The sequence below is a fragment of the Mytilus californianus genome, unplaced genomic scaffold (genome assembly GCF_021869535.1).
Source record: "Mytilus californianus isolate M0D057914Y unplaced genomic scaffold, xbMytCali1.0.p SCAF_11, whole genome shotgun sequence".
NCBI classification, from domain to species: Eukaryota; Metazoa; Mollusca; class Bivalvia; order Mytilida; family Mytilidae; genus Mytilus; species Mytilus californianus.
The window spans coordinates 38,744,672-38,768,622 of record NW_026262593.1 but is presented as its reverse complement, the minus strand read 5'-3'; the positions used below and the strand labels follow the sequence as shown (position 1 = coordinate 38,768,622).

General features: G+C 32.6%; 1 protein-coding gene across 1 annotated transcript in view; it reads right to left on the bottom strand.

The window, feature by feature from the left end:
• LOC127720043 (uncharacterized) overlaps positions 1-23,951 on the bottom strand; it is a 133,790-nt gene that overhangs the window by 22,392 nt on the left and 87,447 nt on the right. The window contains exons 62-63 of the mRNA XM_052226449.1: positions 18,369-18,398; positions 12,995-13,042 (exon numbers count right to left, since the gene is read on the bottom strand). Of these exons, the coding sequence (XP_052082409.1) occupies positions 12,995-13,042; positions 18,369-18,398 (78 nt within the window). The remainder of the gene's footprint in view (positions 1-12,994; positions 13,043-18,368; positions 18,399-23,951) is intronic.

Here is a 23,951-nt window from a genome sequence, read left to right as displayed (position 1 = left end):
CATCAGCGCTGGACATTAAATTGTCAGTTCTGATCCCAACATCTTCAGAGCAAGACTATACAGCCCCAGCGGTAAACTTTAAATTTCAGCGCTAGACTAATTAAATTTCAGCACCAAACTTTATTTCCTCAGCGTTCGACTTTCCAGCTTTAGCCTGAGACTTTAAATCTCATCGTCAAAAAAACTTTTTACATGCACAAAGAAATGTTTCACCTATTAGCAGAAATTTAGAATCAAATCAATTCAAAGTCGCTTGACAATGACCTAGGGGAAAGGGCCTCGAAATAGTCGTCAAACTGGTGTGTACTGATAGTAATACAACTCTATTGAAAATGTTATTGATCTATCACAAGTAGTTCATATATATCAGACTGACTTAAGCAGAAAAGAAGCTAACATTGAAAATTGCTTCCCAATTCAAAACCACTGCACCATGACATATGGGCAGGGCCTCAAAATAGTCTTTAAATTGATAAGTATTGATAGTATTGCAACTTTATAGAGAATAAAATTGAGAATGGAAATGTGGAATGTGTCAAAGAGACAACAACACGACCATAGAACAGACAACAGCAGAAGGTCACCAACAGGTCTTCAATGCAGTGAGAAATTCCCGCACCCGGAGGCGTCCTTCAGCTGGCCCCTAAACAAATATATATACTAGTTCAGTGATAATGAACGCCATACTAAACTCCAAATTGTACACAAGAAACTAAAATTAAAAATAATACAAGACTGACAAAGGCTAGAGGCTCCTGACTTGGGACAGGCGCAAAAATGCGGCGGGGTTAAACATGTTTATGAGATCTCAACCCTCCCCCTATACCTCTAGCCAATGTAGAAAAGTAAATGCATAACAATACGCACATTAAAATTCAGTTCAAGAGAAGCCCGAGTATGATGTCAGAAGATGTAACCAAAGAAAATAAACAAAATGACAATAATACATAAATAACAACAGACTACTAGCAGTTAACTGACATGCCAGCTCCAGACTTCAATTAAACTGATTGAAAGATTATGTCTTTATCATATGAATATCAGGCACAATCCTTCCCGTTAGGGGTTTAGTATCATACCATCATAACATATATGAGAAGAACATAACCCGTGTCATGTCAGTGATCTATCACAAGTCGTTCCTATCAAACTCATTTAAGCAGGCAACTTAAACATTGAAAATTGCTTACTAATTAAAAGTCGCCTGACCTTGACCTAGGGGACAGGGCCTCGAAATAGCTGACATGAACTGATACTAATGCAACTTTGTAAAAATATATCATTGATCAAGTAGTTCCTATCAAACTGACTAACGCCGAAAACTAAATAATTGTTGACTCATCCTCTGCCGTTGCTGCCAACGCCGCTAGAAAAGCAACACCTATGTCTCTCTTTCCGTGGCTTTTGTAGCCTTCTGTGGTGTATTTGTACATTTTTTTTACATAATGATCTGGATATGGTACGCGTGCTCGTCGTAGTAAAATAATACTATAGAACCTGTCATAGACATTTCCTGATCGCAAATGCAAATACATTTTAGCGCGTGTATATATAATCTGTATTTCATCAAATATTTAACATATTAAGTCAAAGTAAATTATAAGATATGACTTTTCCATGATATAAGCTCCTAGATATATATGGTGCCGCAATATTTATCAAACAAAAATGCTCCTTGCTTTAGTGTAAAGTATACCCTTAGTAATATGCTTGGTCCCGCTTTCTGGAATAACAAATTATTTCAAACAGTTTTGAATTCATTTTTTCTGTATTTCTAGTATATATATCATTGCAAGTATATATGTTAGATCGCATATACTTGCACCAATTTAAAGGTATTGTATTTATAATTAAATTTATACGAGTGAACACATTTTCTTGTTAATTTTTGGAGATACTTGCTTATTTTTTCCAATTAAAGAAATTATTTGACTTGCAATGTACATGGCATTATTGGATCCCAATATGTCATTCTTATATTTAGCTCATCTAGACAAAATATCCAAATGTGTTTTGGTGGTCCATTGGCATCCGTCGTCGTTGAGAACCGTCGAAAACTTTTAAATGCCCCCCTCACATACACGGATGTTTCTTACGAGTCCTTACGATTTGCTAGTAGTCAATCGTAAGCATCCGTGAATGACTCGCTGGTACGGCCGTGTTTAGAACTCACAACAACTCGCAGGCACTCTTAAGGATCACGAAAGGAGAGGAAATTTTTATTCATGTCAAAAATCTTTTCACGATTGTCCATGGATCGATTTTTCGGTATTTAACCTTCCGTAGGTATCGTACACCAGGCGTAAACCGCTCGCAACAGCATGTAACCATCCGTTACCTGCTTGCACAAATCCGTAAATGACTCGTAAATTTTTTTTTAATGATTTGTTTACGACTTATTGATGGATTATTACGAGTGCTTACGTGTTGCTTACGATTTCTTTCGGTTTGTGTTACGATGGCTTTATGGATTGCTACGAATTATCACGAGCACTTTATGTGTAGTTAATAAAACTAATAGATACGTTCTCTTTACGTATTCTCGAGTACTGTTTACGATTTTGGGTAAGGTATACAAGCTACAAAATTGTATGGGCTCGTAAATACTCGTAACACTATCTCGTAACTATTCTTAACAACACATTAACAGGTCGTAACTAACACGTAAAAGCTTTGATGAATAGCAACATTTCGTAATATATACGTTACAATCCATAAAAATATCAAAACATGCCCGTAAGCTAACTAAGCTGCTCTTATTTATCCGTGACAACTCGTAACAAATCGTGGAATTTTGACATTAATACATCGTTATAACTTGTAATAATTGATAATAAACCGTATATAGCTCGTAAAAGCTCATAACAATTCTTAAATCGGTCGTTAATGTGACCAAATCGTCGTTTTATATTTTACCCTTCCAGAGTTATGGTACTTGATTGTTTGAAAAATCCAAATGTTGTGGTTTCTGAATGATTAGTTCGGTTTTCGTTGTTTAAAATTTACCATTCCAGAGTTATTGTAACAGTACTTATTTGTTGAGATTTTTTTTTAATGTTGTGGTTTCCTAATTATAAATAGAAAATCCTTTTTGAAATTGATTGAAATGTAAATGATATGTTTTTGACCACTTAACATAATCATGATCTCTATGTTCCTACGAGGCGGGGTAGATGTGATTACTAACTCTCTAGTTTCAGTTTTATTTTTTGTCAGCCTGCGACATTTTGTCGCTAAAGCAACATAGCGATCCTACATTTCGTCGTCGGCGTCAATATTTAGTTTCTGTCTGTGGTTAAAGTTTATTTAGACATCAATAACTTTCATGGAGTTTTATAAAAGTTGGACAGAAGCTTATTTGTGACCAAAATACAGCAACAAAATCTTAAGATTAAAATTGGTCGTAAGTTATACTGAAATATTTATGACTTAAAGAGTATTTTTACTCTTAAGATTTTTTGTGAATAGAGTAACTGTTTCCAGAGCAAAATTTGAAAATATCTATTTTCATTTTCCGTATTCTACTGATAAATTGAGTAGGACTTAGTTTTTATTTCACTTAACATTTAGATTCAGCCCGACTGAAGTTAAAGCTTTTCAGTCATCAATAACTTAGTCAAACCTTCACAGAATTTTAAGAAATTTGGAAAGAAGCTGTTAATGACCAAAATACAGTATCAAGAGCAAAATTTTTTTCCGTATTTTACTGCTTAATGGACTAATTTTTTTTACACTTAACATTCAGATTCAGTCTCAGGTTAAGGTTTTCAGTCTTCAATAATTTTGCAAAACTTTCATGAAATTTTATGAAATGTGGACAGAAGCTTTTTAATGACCAAAGAACAGTATCCAGAACAAATTCTGATGATATGTATTTTCATTTTCCGTCATTTACTGATAAATGGACTTAGTTTTGCAGTTAACAAGTAGTAAATTTAGTAGTTAATATATATATATATATACAGACAGTCTGGACATGATAAGTTTGTAATACTTGATGGATTGTTGAAACTTGGTCATAAGCTAATCTCCAAGAAATAGCATCTGAAGAAAAAGTTTGATTTTTTTTTTAAATTCTGTATTTTACTGATAAATAGACTCACTTTTAAGTCAACATTACACTTTTAATCGGACAGCAGCAATCGTAGGCGAAACAAAGGGTTTCACGGAACCCTTTACGAATTTTTCTTAAATTATTCTTATGGAACACTTTGTGATGCGTTTCCCCCAAAAAATTAAACCGTTTTTATTTTTCTTGTAGGGGGCTTTTTTGCCAAGTGGTCTAAGTAGTCAAACTACTGTATCACTAGCCAGTCAACACTGAGGTTGTGAGTTCGAATCCCGCACGGAGCAGGTGCACTCGACTCCAATCTTAATTGACTAGGATTGTCAGTTTCCCTACAGGTCGCAGGTTTTCGGTGGGCACTCCGGCTTCCTCCACCAATAAAAACTGATCGCCACAAAATAGCACAATAGTGTTGAAAGTGGTGTTAAATACCAATCAATCAATCAATCAATCAATCAATATTCTTCTTGTATAAACACAATTTTTATTACAGATATACCTAGTCTAGTGTCTGAATAATTCTTTTAGTTTGGATTAATAAAAAAAAAACAATAATTTATTGATAAAAGTAAAACTTGAAGAGTTAAATAGTAAACATAACATAAATTACAGTTATATACATGTACATAAGAAACATAGAACACACGAGTAAAGTTCTAAAAGAGAGGCGAAGGACACCAAAGGGACAAACTCACAAGTCGAAAATAAACTGACAACCCTATGGCTAAAAAAGAAAAAAAAGACAAACAGCCAAACAGCCAAACAAAATAACATAGAAAACCCAAGACTGAGCAACACGAACCAAACTAAAACTAAAGGAATCAAGTGATATAATTGATGTGTATTATTTCAACAATTAATATTGTATTTAAACCAAGATGTCTTTATTTGAAACTTTGTATCTTGCATCGATAACATAAGGTTGCTTTGCTGAAGAGCCCCTCCTTAATTATTGAAATCTATCATTTTGCAATAACCATATTATATGTTGTTGTAAGTAAGTAGGTGATCACCAATACAAAACATGTGTCAAAATGTATTTAGAGTGACAAGATGTAGCTGCGATAATGAGTTCTTTTTATTAATCAGTCTGATGCATTTTAGGGGGACATACTGTAAAACGTGGTATGGTACAGTGGTATGATATGTGGTAACGTCAATATAATGGTTATAAGGTACAAATCCAATCGTAACATGTATACACAATTGGTATGGTACAAATACCACCGTGCATTTGTAAAGTTATCTGTGCACCTTATTTAGGGCACATAATATGTTATTTATTAGCTTCATAGGAACCCTTGTGAATTTAGAATATATACGGGAGTATCCCGAATTCAACATTTATTACCATTCCGATGTTCGATTTTGTTTAACAGGGAATATGAGTTCAACAAATTATTATCAAGTTCAATCTCTGCTATCAATATTATAGAGATCTAACATGAGTTTAGTTTATTACTAAAACTTTCTTATTTTACAATATTTAATTTAACTATGGTATTGTAGTATATTCCTTATGACCATGCCATACCACGATACCATCGTTACATACCACGTCATGGTAGCATTTGTACCATACCGCATACCCTATCATCTTACCATACCAGGTTTTACGGTATGCCGTTGTTTCTTTTTTGTTTCGTTTTTTGTGTGTGGTTTTTATGGGAGGGGATTAACTTTACAAGTCTTGATAACAAAAATCAAAACAAATCATATATCATTCTCGACACACAATATGTAAAAACATTCATTAATAGAAATACTTATATAAGCTAATTGAAATCGTCAAATCAATATTTTTGTTCCGTATTTTGTAATAGAAAACAATTATTCTAAATACAAAGACTTATTTTGTTGTGTATTAAATGTTTTATAACAGTTTTTATCCAAACCTAAAGAATACAGAATGACAGCTGGGTTAACGAGTGCGGACCAGGTTTAAAGAAAATTTACAACGTCTCCAATCTTTTCAAAAACAATTTCCCAGAAAAGCATCTCCATTTTTCTTTTGGGTAGCACCGCTTATATACAAAAGGACAAATTCAAGTTACGAAACTATTAGCGGCGTATACGTAAGAATAGAATGAAGGTGAGGGATCAAGGCTTTGTCATTGGAAATCAAACAAAAAATTAAAAAGTCTTCTATAGTCTTATATATATTCTATGGAATAAAAGTCTATTGTTTTGTCAATGTCCTCTTTTATTTCTATTTTTTTTTATTTGTCATTAATATTCTTTTGCCAAAAAGTGGATGATAACTAGTCCCCCAACCTGTGTCCTACCCTTTCAACCGTGTAACACACTATATTCCAGTACTGCCATTATTTCCTTAGATATTTTACGGTATTATTTCTATATCAGATACACACTTTAAAAGACTGATGGAAGCATTGCATGATTTACTGACGTTATAAGTATCTAAACAATTATACTTTTGATATAACATTTATAAAAAAAAATACTGTGTATATGTGTGAACAAAATTCTCAGTGGTAAAAACTTCAATTAAATAGGACGGATCGATGAAACAATCGATTCGTGGGATTTTGAACTAAAACGATTGTTCATATTACTGTAATCAGAAATAAATATTGTTTGACATAGTTAACTTTGTAGGAAGTAAGAACCTCTTATCAAAATTATCAAAATGCAAATATCAGTCCTGTAGATTGTGTCTAAAATATTTGTTTGGTTTGAGACAATTTTCATTCATTTCGGTGTGTGTGTGTGTGTTTTTTTTTTTATTTGTCTGTTTTGTTTTGTTTTTTCTTTAGGAGGGGGTCTTGTGACGAACATATGCAGGCACAAAACTTATCTAAATTAATTAGGATCAGAACGGGTTTACCGAAAAGAGGATAAAGAAAATCTAAAAAGACAAAAACTTTAAAAAAAAAAATTAATAAAATCGAGTGATAGAATAAAAAGAATAAAAATCAAGCCGCGGTCTATCAGTGGGAAAATGCAGGCATCAGCAGACGTCCCGCAGTGGCTGATCCATGGGGGTGGGGGTTTCGGGGGATGGAACCCCCATTTATTTTGACGATCAATACATTTGAATGGAGACATATAGTTGGAACCCCACCCCCCTTTATCCTGGGTTGGGAACCCCCCCCCCCCTTTTAAAAATGGCTGGATCCGCCCCTGTCCCGGCAACCAAGGGGCGAGAATAATAGACACAAATTCTAGAATACAGATATGAAGATCCTAATCAAGACCCTCATCAAAGTTTTTTTTAGATATAAAACAAATTAATTTTTTTCTTATTTCCGTTCTGAAACAAATTATTATATTCTAGAAATTTTGATTTTTACAATTCTTTAAAAAAAAATGCCCCTCCCTAATAACAAAAAAAAAGGTCGGTGCCTAACATCTTTTATTGCGGAAAATCTTTAATTTCTCCTGATTATATTATTACATAGGACATGATTCCCTTCTTCGTGTGAGCAAGATGTCATGCACATCTCTTTTCATTTTCTGTGATATGTTATATTGTTTTAATATTCCAAAAATAACTTGAAATCAATTTGGTTTATCAGATTTGTCCTAATTTTTTTCAGCTACTTACAAACATTCGAATTTCAAGTGCGTAGATCAATTTTAAGGGAGACAACGATTTATACTTTTCAACCACTTCTAAGCGACCAAGAGTTGTCTCCATTGAAATGTGGTTTGGAATCGATACACATGTTTCTTTAAAGATTTTTCGACGTAATACTAGCATTCAAAGCACAACACATAAAACGTTTCTGTTAAGAGAAAATGTAACTCTTTCACAGGAAATTAGTTTTAAGATTGTAGGTATGAACAGTTTGTCCAAACTTCAGTTGTTAGTTAGGAAATTTCGTAGGAAAATCATTAATTTTGTAAACATTTTTTTCCCCTATAAAACAAAATTTTCTGCATATGTAAGAATGATTACAGTATGTATTTCTTTTAGAAAGACTACTTGGTGTCATGGTAAGACACGTCGAAATTTACGAAACAGCCATTTAATCGAATATTACAAATATTCGTAATATAGAAAAACTATATTACAGATATTCGTAATATTGATTATTACACCATTGTGTAATATAGGCCTTATATTACACAAAGCTGTAATGTTACTATTTGTCGTAATATTACAAGTTTGAGTAACATTACGAATAACAATAATCGCCTGGACTGTTATATCACAGAAAATATGTTCTGGGAGAACTTTTTTCACAGGTAATTTCTATATAATTTGTTCCATCTCTATAAAATAAGTTCCACACTTTACCTAGTGAAATAAGTACCGGGTTGGTGAAATTTGTTCCTTTCCTTACCTAGTGAAATAAGTTCCGGGTTTATGAGATTTGTTCCTCACCTGGTGAAATAAGTTCCTTGTCTTTGAAATATGTTCCACTGGTTAAACAAGTTTTCTTATATACTGAGCATTTGTCATCAGTGAGTTTAAAGTTATCATTCAAGTGCATTATAAAAATAAGTATTATATTAATAATATAATAGATAAAAAGTGTAAATCATCCAGTTTGGATCCTATGGAGTATAGCAAATGTTTAATTATATACTCTGTAAAAAATATTGAAATGACACTTTTGAACCAGAAAAGATTAGAATAAGAAAAATCATTCAGAAAAAAAGTATAGTTTAAGAGGAACATATGTACTAATTTGAAAAGGACAAAGTGACTTGATCATTTATAAATATCAAAAGACATGTAGAAAAAAAAGACACACTCTTTTGAAACTGTGCCATGTCCTAAGTACATGTATGACTAGAACACGGGGCCATGACAGTTAACAGGAACCAAGGAGGAATACCGCATAAAACATAAATACAAATTATAATACATTACCATCGCTTTTATTTCTCATCTTCATCCTATAGTTACAGTCATGCCTTCCATTGCAAATGTATCCCATGCAAGTACACTCAGTACAGCATTTAGCTTGCATTATAACTTAAGTGTAACAAGAAAATGTTTTGGTGTGCAATAATGATTGAGCGGAACTTATTCATTAGTTTCTATGAAATATTTACATGTTTGTTTAAAACTAATGTCACAGGAACTTATTTTAAACTTTTTAATATTAATTGAAACAAACTTCATGGAGCTATGTTTTTTGTTCTTATTTCTTGAACTTATTTCAAATTTGGCCAAAAATTAGTTCCGGAACAAATTTACAGTGCTGGAACATATTTTCTGTGATATAAATTCCGGTGGAACATATTTCCTATGAAATTTGTTCCAGCGGAACAAATGTCACGCCGGAACAAATTTTTTGTTACATTCTAATGAACCCATGTGATTGTTATATGTTATTGTGATTGCTGAATACTGAATGCTGATTTAATAAACATTTAAATATAGAACTTTGAATCTGTGTTACGTTTAACATGAATTCTTAAGGAAGATACCAGCTAGTTCCCCCAACCTAACAAGATGAGTAACCAGGTCAGGAATGAGCAAAGAACTGGCCTTGGTTATAAAACCTTGGTAACAGTACTTTACTAAAGTGGATCTCATCTTACATATTCAAAATGAAAGAAACCTTAGTGAGCGCGCTCACATACCCCACGTCCCCACATTGTCATTGGAGAAATAAAATAAGTGTAAGAAAAAAAAATTGTATCAGAAAAAAATTGAATCATAATTTTCTGTCAATATGCACATCTACATAGTATGTCCTTATTATCTACACAGTTTCATGAAATTCTGTTGTGTGGTTTGAGAGGAGTTGCGATGACAAAAGGTTGCAGTTGTATATTGGGCAAATAAGTTTAAAGGGGCGTAACTCCTGGGAAAAAAATTGAATCGTAATTTCCTGTCGATATGCACATCTACCTAGTATGTCCTTATTATCTGAAAAGGTTTCATGAAATTCTGTTATTTGGTTTGAGAGGAGTTGCGATGACAAAAGGTTGCAGTAGTATATTGGGCAAATAAGTTCGAAGGGGCGTAACTCCTGGAAAAAAAATTGAATCGTAATTTCCTGTCGATATGCACATCTACGTAGTATGTCCTTATTATCTGAAAAGGTTTCATGAAATTCTGTTGTGTGGTTTGAGAGGAGTTGCTATGACAAACTGTTGCAGTAGTACATTAAAGTAAATAAGTTCAAAGGGGCGTAACTCCTAGAAAAAGAATTGAATCGTAATTTCCTGGTTTGAGAGGAGTTGCGATGACAAGAAACAGGACTGATGGACTGACGGACGGACAGACGGACGGGTCAAAAACATTATACCCTCCGTAACTCATTGCGTGGGGTATAATAAACTGGCACAAATGAAAAGTGAGATATTTACAAAATTGACATAAATGTCATATTCATCATAATGATAACCGGAACTCAAAAAGTTGGACTATTAGGAATGAATAAAAAAAGCACTACCTTAGTTAATTAATATTTATTTAACACTTATAGATTAAAATCCTCACTGGTTATAAGTATTATTGAAATAACCTACTCCTGAATAAATTTACATTAGTTCCTTTTACAGGATTTGTACTTCCACTTGGCTGACAACCACTACTTACCAGTATACAACTTCATTGATATTACTTTGCTATGAATAGTGAAGTAAATGAGAGAAAGATATTCCGAGTCACTTTGACATAAGGATGGCATAAAGGGACATATAAAAGATAAAATTACCAAATAGTGATCTTGGATTCCCAATCCGTAATCTCGAATTAATAATCCTTGATCTGGGATTAATAATCTATGATCTTGGTCTCCAATCCCTGATCTCTGATTCCCATCTGCAATCTTGGATTCACAATCCATGGTCTCAGATAAATATTCAGTGACCTTGGTTTTCAATAAGTGATCATGTGTCATATCCAATGTTACGTGTCATGTTTGTTGATAGTTGAAAACTGATTATGAAAACTGATCTTGATTCTGACATTTTGTCAGAAATTGGGAATCCTTTACCCAAGTTGATTTTAGCCATGTAGTGCCAATAAATAATTAGCCCCCTACTTTTCCTTTCATGATTTTATTACATATAGTTCAAAAAGAGACAATTTTTAAAATCTTAAAAAAATAGTTGTTAATTTTTTTAACCTTTTGTAAGAATCAAAGTGCTTGTATAAGCACTGAAGGGTAAAGATTGCTTTAATTTATCAATGGTTAGTACATTTTAAAATTAAATATTGCATTGTATAAAGCATTGGTTGTAGTTGATTCAATTACAATTCTGGACAAAGGAAGATAACTCCATTTTTTAAAGATGACTTAAACAATGACATCATTGATATTTTTAGAACAGCTATTAGATTCATGCACCTTGCAAAAGTTACATAATTTCCTTGACAAGTATAACATAATTTTGTGACTTGAATATCTGAGCGTATATTTCATTGATAAATTTCTGGAAATGTTCATGGATAGGATATATAGAATGTTATGATCAACGCACTATATTTTGTGTATCTCAAAGGTAGTGATAAGTCTTGGAAGATTTAGATATCAAGTCAGTACCATAGGGTTTTGATTGCATTTCATGCAATCTTTACCAAAAAAAGTGTCAATGTTAAATGTATGAAAAATTTAGATAGAATGATTTCCCGACAAATTTTCAATGGCTTATATCTCAATTTTTAAAATCAAGAACATGTACCTTTCAATTTTTTCTGCTTTTAAGTTCTGTTTTTTATTTATTCTTAATTTATAACAGTTTTTTAAAAAGCTTTTTATTCTGAAACAGAACATCAAACATCCTTAACAATCTGTTATTATAACTTGACAAATAAAACTATATTATATAGCTGTCGGCATTGCGGGATTAATACCCTCCATACATGCAATTTAGTTGCTGCTATGAAATTCAGTATTGCCGGTAACATTTTGAAATTTTAAGCTTTCAGTCATATCAATATTAAAGCTCAAATAACGTTCTGGGGGTCAAAGGTCAAAGCCGTACTGACAAATCAACTTCCTATAATGCATCTGCACTCTTAGTGTGACAAAGTTTGGTTTACCTAAGTTCTCTAGAGTACAGTTATGCCCAAAAACAAATAACTATCCTAGGGGTCAAGCATAAAGGTCAGAGTGACCTCATTTAGGTATTTGACACATCCTGATCCGATGATTCTTCTTCATAAAAAGTTTTCAATCTTAATGCTATGGTACAAAAGCTATCCACCATACACAAATCAGACACTGTTATACTATCACAAGTCAAAGGTCATAGTCAAGGTCAGAGTCCCCAGATTTTAATATTTGACATATCCCTTTCTCATGATGCATCACCATACCAATTTTGATCAATTAAAATTCTACGGTATCATATAGTTATGCCCAGGACAGAACTCAGACAAGATTTTAGTATCATAGGGGTTAAAGTCAAGGTCAGGGTGACCTGATTTGGAATCCAAGATCACAATTTATTTTACGGATTATAAATCCAAGATTACAGATTAGGAATTCAAGATCATGGATTGGGAACTCAAAATCGCAGATTATTAATCTGAGACTGTGGATCATTAATCAGAGATCATCTTCTTGGAATTCAATATCACAGATTGGGAAACTGAGAAAACAGATTATTAATATGTGATCACTGATAAATTCTATTTTGAATGAGTTCCTTCATGGATTCCTTACTGTACTTCAAAGCTCATAGGACTTTAAATCCCAAAACTAGAGGAATTAGTAATTTAACCATTTGGCGTTTTGTATTTGTTTTTTATTGCTATTCGGTGTATTTTTGCTTTGATCTCTTTTTGTAATTATTTTTCACATTACTCGCTTGAGATAGATAGTTAACATAGAAAAACTAAGGTGTACATGCCATTGTCAATTAAAACATCAATGATGTCATAAACAGATATCAATGGTCTTGAGGATGTTTATCGCCCACATCTTATCTCAGGGCTGTCACCCTCCAATGAGATTGTCTATCATTTATATTTTACATGGACATTATACTTACCATTCGAATGAACACAAGATCTGGAGCTGCCTCTTGATTATCATGTCTCTGCAATGATTAAATGAAAACAAAATGTTTTGGAAAAATAATCATTCTAAAGGAAAACTTTCTTGATACGATCTATTTACAGAAAAATTTTAAATACTTATGTATACATATGTTTTAATGAACATTTAAAGGAAACTGGGGTGGTGGCTGATATTGGATTATCTTCGATGGAAACTTTCTAACAAGATATTGTAATTAAACATGTATGTCATTTAATATTTCTCATTTTGATTTAAATTGAGGTCTGTTTCTAATAAATTATATAAATGACATATATTTTACAAGGAAATAGTTTAAAGCTGGAATTTGACAGTTATACAGCAATTAAAAAATTACTATGACTTTACATTTGAAAATTCAGTAAGAAATAAAGCTGTACTGTGGTAGAAAATATGTAGTAGAAATCAAATCTAAAAGGATGGATCTCTCTTTTGGCTCTACTAACACTGATGACTGCACTTTCAATCACCTAGAGCAGTTTGATAAAATGTCTGACTTGGAGGAATGTGCTACATTTTTACCCATGTCAGGTTTGCTCTAATTGCTTTAGTTTTTGAACCTAAAGCTGCATTTTACCCCTATGTTATATAATCAGCAACAGTGGCCATGTTTGTTCATGCATCAAATCCTCGGATCAAAATTTCAAACTAGATACCCTAAGGAACATCTAAATAAAGTTTGGTAACATTTGGCCGAGTAGTTTCAGAGGAGAACAGGTTTTACGAAGACAGATAGACTAACAGCTGTGAATCGTCAAATTTTAGATATGATCCCTATGGCCATGTTATTATGGGGGACCTCAATATCGTTCGTTCAAGACAGAGGTTAAAAAATTTTTGAAAAAAGGACCAAAATATCGTCCTCCATCTAAAATAGATTGGAAACAGAGTCGTCGGGTCACAAAAGACGCTCTTTCATCGTATTGTAAAAAATTGGTGTAAACAGGAAAAATCTGATTAAAAATCTCTTGATTCTTATTTAAATAAATGTATGAATGATGTGAATATTCGAATATCATATTTTGAAAATAATTCAGAAATAAACTAAAGGGTCTAAAGAGCCTGTGTCGCTCAACTTGGTCTATGTGCATATCAAACAAAGGACACTCTTCAACATTGTAGACGAGAATAGACTTCATGACAAAAATCTCTATTTTGTTGATCTTCTATTACTGATCTTTAAGCCTGTTTAGTTTCTCTCTATCTTCTTTAGTTTTAGCTCAAAACACAAAAGAGGGTAAAAAAAATCCTCATTCAAGGGCAATCACTCCTATGAAGAGTGACAGTCTACTAACAATATCGACAAAATTTGACTTTTTAATAGAACTTGCCTTGCTGATCATTTTTGTGATTTAAAGTGTTTATTTATCTATTATAATTTAAATCATACAAGGCATAACGGAAAAAAAATGTTTCTCTCTAAATATCATGCATGGTTTTCATGATAATAGGCAAAAATGAAAAAAAATGATAAAATTGGTCATTTATGGGCAATAACTCCTATAAGAATTTGTCTAACAGTTTTGACGTATATGGACAATTGGTAGAGCTCATTATTCTGAACATTTTTGCTCCTTTCAGATTTTCTCTATTTATAACGGTTCAAAAAATAATAGACAAAAACTTGCATTTTACCCCTATGTTCTATTTTTAGCCATGTTGGCCATGTTGGTTGGTAGGCAGGGTCATGGGACACATTTTTTAAACTAGATACCCTTATGATGATTGTGGCCATGTTTGGTTAAATTTGTCTCTGTAGTTTCAGAGAAGATTTTTGTAAAAGATTAAATTGTTAAAAATTGACTATAAAGGGCAATAACTCCTTAAGGGGTCAATTGACCATTTTGGTCATGTTGACTTATTTGTAGATCTTACTTTGCTGAACATTATTGCTGTTTACAGTTTATCTCTATCTGTAATAATATTCAAGATAATAACCAAAAACTGCAAAATTTCCTTAAAATTACCAATTCAGGGGCAGCAACCCAACTACGGGTTGTCTGATTTGTCTGAAAATTTCAGGGCAGATAGATCTTAACCTGAGGAACATTTGCTCTAAATGCTTTGGTTTCAGAGATATAAGCCAGAATCTACATTTTACCCCTATGTTCTATTTTTAGCCATGTCGGCCATGTTGGTTGGTAGGCAGGGTCATTGGACTCATTTTTAAACTAGATACCCTAATGATGATTGTAGCCAAGTTTGGTTAAATTTGTCTAAGTAGTTTCAGAGGAGAAGATTTTTGTAAAAGATTACAAAAATTTACAAAAAATTGTTAAAAATTGACTATAAAGGGCAATAACTCCTTAAGGGGTCAATTGACCATTTTGGTCATGTTGACTTATTTGTAGATCTTACTTTGCTGCACATTATTGCTGTTTACAGCTTATCTCTATCCATAATAATATTGAATTTAATAACTCAAAACAGCAAAATTTTCTTAAATTTTCCAATTCAGGGGAAGCAACCCAACAACAGGTTGTCTGATTTGTCTGAAAATTAAGGGCAGATAGATCTTGACTGGATGAACAATTATACGCCAATCAGATTTGCTCTAAATGCTTTGGTTTCAGAGATATAAGCCAAAACTACATTTTACCCCTATGTTCGATTTTTAGCCATGGCGGCCATCTTAGTTGATGGGCCAGGTCATCGGACACATTTTTTTAACTAGATACCCCAATGATGATTGTTGCCAAGTTTGGTTAAACTTGGCCCAGTAGTTTCAGAGGAGAAGATTTTTGTAAAAGTTAACGACGACGGACGCCATGTGATGAGAAAAGCTCACTTGGCCCATTGGGCCAGGTGAGCTACTAAAAGAGTACATAATATGCCTTTTTCTAGAATAAGAAATAAACTTCAAGAACTTTCAAAGCAGTTTGTGTTTGTACCGGCCGACAAAGCAGCCAACAATGTGGTGATGGTTTTCCGTAATTACTACACGGACGTTCTTAAGAATGAAATTTTGAATTCATCTACATTCAAGTTCGTGTGCTCCACAGAGAGTCATATAATAAACAAACTTATCATAACCAAATCACAGCTTTTGGCCTCTTCTGAACATTTGAAGGTCCCTACTATGTATTGGTTACCTAAACTACATAAAAAACCAGTAAAATATTGTTTCATCTCGGCCTCTAGTAAGTGTTCTACAACTAATCTTTCAGTGCTTTTAACTAGTTCTTTAATTACTATCAAAGATCTTATCATTAACTTTTGTAAAAAAATATTTGAAAATAGTGGAATTAACTATTTTTGGAGTGTAAAAAATTCTTTGGATGTTTTAGATAAATTATGTGCTTTTGATGGTCCTTTTGATTCTGTTGACACTTTTGACTTTTCAACTCTTTACACTACACTTCCACACAATCTTATCAAACAACAGTTTTCCTATTTAATTAAATAGTTGTTTGGTAAATCTGACTGCAAATATATTTGCTGAAACTCATTTAAAGCCTTCTTCTCTAATGAGAAAGGTAAATATGCTAGATATACTTACTGGAGGTGTGATGAGATGATTGAAGCTGTTAATTTTCTCCTTGATAATATTTATGTACGTTTAGGCAACAAGGTTTATCAACAGGTTGTAGGTATTCCTATGGCAATTAATTGTGACCCTTTAATAGCAGATTTGTTCTTATACTGTTATGAATCACAGTTTATGACAAAACTCAGTAAAGACCCACCTAAACTGCGTTTAATTGATAAATTCAACAACACTTACCATTATCTTGATGATATTTTTTCTTTAAATAATCAAGAATTTTCTAAATATACTGCTGAAATTTACCCAAAGGAACTTACTTTAAATAAATCAAATATAAACGGTAATAGACTTAGATATTTCAGTCTTGCACAGGAAACTCCACACTTAAATTTACGACAAAAGGGACAATTTTTCGTTGCCTATTGTTAATTTTCCTTTTTTGGATGGTGATGTTCCTTTGGCACCATCTTACGGTGTTTATATATCACAACTCGTTCACTATGCCTGTGTCTTTTGTGACGTTTTGGATTTTAATGAACTTAATCTATGTATTACTGGTAAATTATTCAGTCAGGGATTTCGTTACCACAAATTACTTAAAACCTTTACTAAATTCTTCCATAGATATACAGATTTGGTTTTGAAGTGTGGTTGTACCTGTAGAAAACTTATTTCAAAAGGGATAGCACATCCTATTTTTTACAGAGACGTTGTTTACCGTGCGCAGAAATTTAGAAACGATCCTGGTAAACTTATCAATCCTTTAAATAAACTTATTCTAAAATGTTACCAATTCAACACTGTAATTAGATCTTTAAATATTTATTTTATTGGTATTAATGTTGATTTTGTTATCAGTAAATTAAAAGCAAACGAAATACTATTGTTATATACATATGCATATTCATGGCGCTACAATCTGTCGATACCTGTATCTTGGCATTGTTTGTTTTTCTCTGACTGTTTATGACGTCTTTACACTAAATCCATTGGATGTTGGATGTGTACTGATTGATATTTTATTCTTAGATGCATGATTTTTTTTATTAGTTGTTATTGGCTTTGAACTAGCTGTCAGTAACTGCAAGTACTATCAGATCTGTACTTAGTGTCGTTTTGTTGTTGGGATGTACAAGTACCCGGCCATGTCCACTCTGTGTTTTCGTTAGATGTATTTCTATTTGTATCCATCTGATGAGTTAAGCCTTTTACAACTGATTTTTATAGTTTGTTCTTATGTTGTACTGTTACACCACTGTCCCAGGTTAGGGGTAGGGTTGGGGGCCCGCTAACATGTTTAACCCTGGCACATTCTATATGTGCCTGTCCCAAGTCAGGAGCCTGTAATTGAGTGGTTGTTGTTTGTTGATCATATGCGTTGTTTGTTTATTGTTTTGTACAGTTATTGTATTGTTCTGTTGCACCACTGTCCCAGGATCAGGGGAGGGTTGGGCGCCCACTAACATGTTTAACCCCGCCACATTCTGTATGTGCCTGTCCCAAGTCAGGAGTCTGTAATTCAGTGGTTGTCCTTTGTTGCTGTGTTATATATTTGTTTTTCGTTCATTATTTTGTACATAAATTAGGCCGTTAGTTTTCTCATTTGAATTGTTTTACATTTGTCATTTTGGGGCCTTTTATAGCTGACTATGCAGTATGACTGCTCATTGTTGAAGGTCGTACAGTGACCTATAGTTGTTATTTTCTGTGACATTTGGTCTCTTGTGAATAGTTGTCTCATTGGCAATCATACCACATCTTTTTTTTATATAACAGACAAAAGAGAACAATGACGAACACCAAGTGAAGGCATAAATTCATATAAAAGTTAAATACATACCCTTAAATCTGACGAACAAAACCTAGGTTTCTAAAAGAAAGGCAAAATAAAAAAAAAGAAGTTATTATAATAAACTTAAAGATGTTATTGATAAAAGCCATCTATCTGATTAAATTGAAAAAAAGAAATTACTAATGTAGAAAAACAATTAGAATTTTAATACATTAATAAAACATAAGGTGCCTAAGTAAGATCTAGAATAAAATTGATAGTGCAAGGTAAGCAAACCACTTATATAAATAATTACTTCTTTAATGTTAAGAATGAATATTACAGCATTGAAATATAAAAATGGGGTAATTGTTTCTCATTTTTTCATGTAAGATTCTTTTATATAGCTGACTATACCATATGGGTTTTGCTCATTGTTAAAATCCCAACAGTAACCTACAGTTGCTTAAATCCTTGTCCTTTTGACTCTATGGAGAAAGTTTACGATACACATCATTGAAAGTGGTGTTCTAGTAGAAATAAAATGCTCCGCTGGGCGCAGCTTGATACGACCGCAGAGGTCGAACCCTGAACAGTTGGGGCAAGTATGGACACAACATTCAAGCTTGATACAGCTCTGAATTTGGATTGTGATTAAATATTTGACACAGCATAGGTTTCTGACACAGAATGAATGTGATCTAAGAACTTTAATTTTTTTAATTTACCTATTATGGTCCAATATCCAAAATCTAAATACATGGTAAGATTCAGCATATCAAAGAATCTAAAGAATTCAATTTTTGATGAAATCAAACAAAGTTTAATTTTGGACCCTTTTGACCTCAATGTGGACCAATTTGATAACGGGGCCAAAAATCAAAATACATGGTTAGATTCAGCATATCAAAGAACCCCATATATTCAATTTTTGTTGAAATCAAACAAAGTTTAATTTTGGACCCCAATTTGGACCAACTTGAAAACTGGGCCCATAATCAAAAATCTAAACACATGTTTAGATTCAGCATATCAAAGAACCCCAAGAATTTAATTTTTGTTAAAATCAAACTAAGTTTAATTTTGGACCCTTTGGACCTTAATGTAGACCAATTTAAAAAACTGTACCCAAAGTTAAAAATCTATATACACGGTTAGATTTGACATATCAAAGAACCCCAATAATTCAATTTTTGATGAAATAAAACAAAGTTTAATTTTGGACCCTTTTGACCTCAATGTGGACCAATTTGATAACGGGGCCCAAAAATCTAAATACATGGTTAGATTCAGCATATCAAAGAACCCCATATATTTAATTTTTGTTGAAATCAAACAAAGTTTAATTTTGGACCCCAATTTGGACCAACTTGAAAACTGGGCCTGAAATAAAAAATCTAAACACATGTTTAGACTCAGCATATCAAAGAACCCCAAGAATTCAATTTTTGTTAAAATCAAACTAAGTTTAATTTTGGACCCTTTGGACCTTAATGTAGACCAATTTAAAAAACTGGACCCAAAATTAAAAATCTAAATACACAGTTAGATTTGGCATATCAAAGAACCCCAATAATTCAATTTTTGATGAAATAAAACAAAGTTTAATTTTGGACCCTTTTGACCTCAATATGAACCAATTTGATAGCAGGGCCCACAAATAAAAAATCAAAATACATGGTTAGATTCAGCATATCAAAGAACCCCATATATATTCAATTTTTGTGGAAATCAAACAAAGTTTAATTTTGGACCCCAATTTGGACCAACTTGAAAACTGGGCCCGAAATCAAAAATCTAAATACATGTTTAGATTCAGCATATCAAAGAACCCCAAGAATTCAATTTTTGTTAAAATTAAACTAAGTTTAATTTTGGACCCTTTGGACCTTAATGTAGACTAATTTGAAAACTGGACCCTAAATTAAAAATCTAAATACGCGGTTAGATTTGGCATATCAAAGAACCCCAATAATTCAATTTTTGATGAAATAAAACAAAGTTTAATTTTGGACCCTTTTGACCTCAATATGAACCAATTTGATAGCGGGGCCCACAAATAAAAAATCTAAATACATGGTTAGATTCAGCATATCAAAGAACCCCATATATTCAATTTTAGTCGAAATCAAACAAAGTTTAATTTTGGACCCCAATTTGGACCAACTTGAAAAATGGGCCCGAAATCAAAAATCTAAATACATGTTTAGAATCAGCATATCAAAGAACCCCATATATTCAATTTTTGTTAAAATCAAACTATGTTTAATTTTGGACCCTTTGGACCTTAATGTAGACCAATTTGAAAACTGGACCCAAAATGAAAAATCTAAATTCATGGTTAGATTCAGCATATCAAAGAACCCCATATATTCAATTTATGTTGAAATCAAACAAAGTTTAATTTTGGACCCCAATTTGGACCAACTTGAAAACTGGGCCCGAAATCAAATATCTAAATACATGTATAGATTCAGCATATCAAAGAACCCCAAGAATTCAATTTTTGTTAAAATCAAACTAAGTTTAATTTTGGACCCTTTGGACCTTAATGTAGACCAATTTGAAAACTGGACCCCAAAATTAAAAATCTGAATACACAGTCAGATTTGGCATAACAAATAAATAAATGTGGTCAAAGATTTTACAAATCTAATGAGCCATACTGTGCAATTAAAGATTACTTCTTGAAATTTTTCAATATTTGAAATTTGAAAAAAAAATAATATTTGAAGAATAATTCGTTTTAATTTCTGAAATCTGAAATGAAAAAAATTGACCCCCCACAATTTCTTTTTACCCCTCCCCCCCCCCCCCCCCTTGCCTTTTCCCCCAAAAAATTCTTTCCCTCAAGATATGGTCATAATCTCAATTCAAATTTCCAATGGAATTTGCAACCATAATTATCCATTCAAATTTACCATAGTGCTATCTTGATCTATTTTATAATAGAATTTAAAATATGGTGTCAAATCTTTCATATGGATTTTTTTGTAAAAAAAAAAAGATGCAACATTTGCAGATATTTTTACTGGTCTTCCTTTATAAATATGCATTTCTTTAAACATAATTTAAAAGCAGTGCAAGGGAAGTAATCAAAACGTTGTACGTGGATTACCTCCCTTACACTGTTTTAAATTGTCTTAATTGTTCATAAACCATTACTTTATACATAATTTAAAAGCAGTGTAAGGGAGGTAATTCTAATGATGAATTTGATTTATCTCCCTTACACTGCTTTAAATTATGTTTTGTACTAAAGTATTTGTCCATATAAAAATGCTTGTTTTTTGCCCCTTTTTTGGCCCCTAATTCCTAAAATTTTGAGGCAATTACCCCCAAAATCAATCCCAGCATTCCCTTTGTGATATGGAACCTTGTGGTACAATGTCAGAGAGATCCATACACTAACACACAAGTTATGTCTGGAAGTTACAAAAATGCTTATTTTTGGCCCCTTTTGGCCCCTAATTCCTTAACTGTTGGTACCATTACCCCCAAAATCAATCCCCACCTTCCTTTTGTGGTATTGCACCTTATGGTAAAATTTCATTGAGATCCATTCACTTAAACTAAAGTTAGAGTGTGAAAACTAATGTGTCTTCGGACGACGACGCCAACGTCATACCAATATACGACCACAAAAATATTTTTGCGGTCGTATAAAAATACTAGAAAATTTTGAAATAAGCTTAACGTCATCGCGTTGTAACTGTACAACATTGATTTTTGACATTTTTCACTACCAACTAGGTAACAGATTGGTTAATAAATATTGTTCATTTTAATCACAAGAGTGCACACCCTAAAATGTCTCATCTGCTTTACTGACCATTGATTTTATGTTGAAAGTCTTAAAGATAAAGGTTTTACTACTAGTATCGCATAAACTTTTAACATTTTTAAAGATTCAAGACAATGAGATCAAGGTTGGATAAATCCTGTCAGACAGATACACCTTACAATTATTCCATACACCCAATATAGTTGACCTATCGCTCATGGTTATTGAAAACAGACCAAAACACAAAAACTAGATGACCTACTGCTTAAAGTACTTTAAAAACAGACCAAAACACAAAAACTTAACATTGACCAATGAACCATGAAAATGAGGTCAAGGTCATATGAAACCTGCAAGATTGACATATACCCTTACAATCATTCCATACACCACATATAATTGACTTACTGCTTATAGAGTGTGAGAAACAGACCTAATCACGTAACTTTAACCTTGAAAAGAGGTGGGGTCAGGTGAACCCTGTCTGACGGACATGAAGACATTGCAAGGAACCCATATACCAAATATAGTTTACCTATTACTCATAATAAGTGAGAAATTCACACAACAAAAAAACTACAATTTTTTCTGAAGCAGTCACTGAACCATGAAAATGAGGTCAAGGAAAATGGACATATGACAGATGGAAACTTCGTAACATAAGGTATCTGCATACAAGGTATGAAGCATCTAGGTCTTCTACCTTCTGAAATATAATGCTTTATACAAATAGTTTACGCTGCTGCAACTGGCAGATAGTAAACCCAAGTCTCGCATACTGTGACTTTCGTCGCAGGTGAGACAATAATGACCCTATGATTATTTTATATCAATCATAAAGAAATTTATATATTAAAAACAATTTAATTTTGAAGAAAAACCTATGGACTTGTAATTGGAAATTTGATGATTTAAGAAAAATTTAAGAATGTTTTCTTTGCCATTTTTATGTTCATTCTATACAAATATTCACCTATTTTGAAAGAATTCAGTATTTAATATTTAAAAACAAGAATGTGTCCATAGTACACAGATGCCCCACTCGCACTATCATTTTCTATGTTCAGTGGACCGTGAAATTGGAGTCAAAAATCTAATTTGGCATTTAAATTAGAAAGATCATATCATAGGGAACATGTGTACTAAGTTTCAAGTTGATTGGACTTCAACTTCATCAAAAACTACCTTGACCAAAAAAATTAACCTGAAGCAGGACAGACAGACAAACGGACGGACGCAGAGACCAAAAAACATAATGCCCCTAGGTGGGCCATAAAAATAAAAGAGATAAACGCATTGTTTTTCTATTTTCAGTTATAGTTCACTGAGCCAAAGTTTGACCAAAATCTGTGACATAGCTCATTTACTATACCTTGACCTTACCAGGCAAATAATACCTAAATCCTAAAAACAAGTCATCCAAAGGTCTCAGTCATTGTGGCATTTTTGTGGATCTTGTAATGCTGATCATTTTGCCGTTCATAAAACATATAATTTTCAGCAATTTTTGAGAATTTTTTAAACAAAGTTATTTTCTTTACAAATTAATTTGCAAATTTTCACTAAAAATAATATGCACAACTACCGTTCCTACTCGCTTATTAGTCGGAAAATTGGGAGTAAAATTCATAATCCAGAGAGGGGGGCCGACTAATAGACGAGATCTAGCGACCAGAGGAAAAATCCAAGCTTGAGAAAAGTGGTCAGGAGTGAATTTCCTGGTCAAAACTACGTTTTTGATTGCCAAACCTACATAAATCAATAAATAAAAAGTTTTTGTTGAAAATAAATGACTTCAATACTGTCTTTGTGTTTTATTTGTTCTTTGGTAAACATTTTCTGCAAATTCGTGTTGAAATTCTACTGTT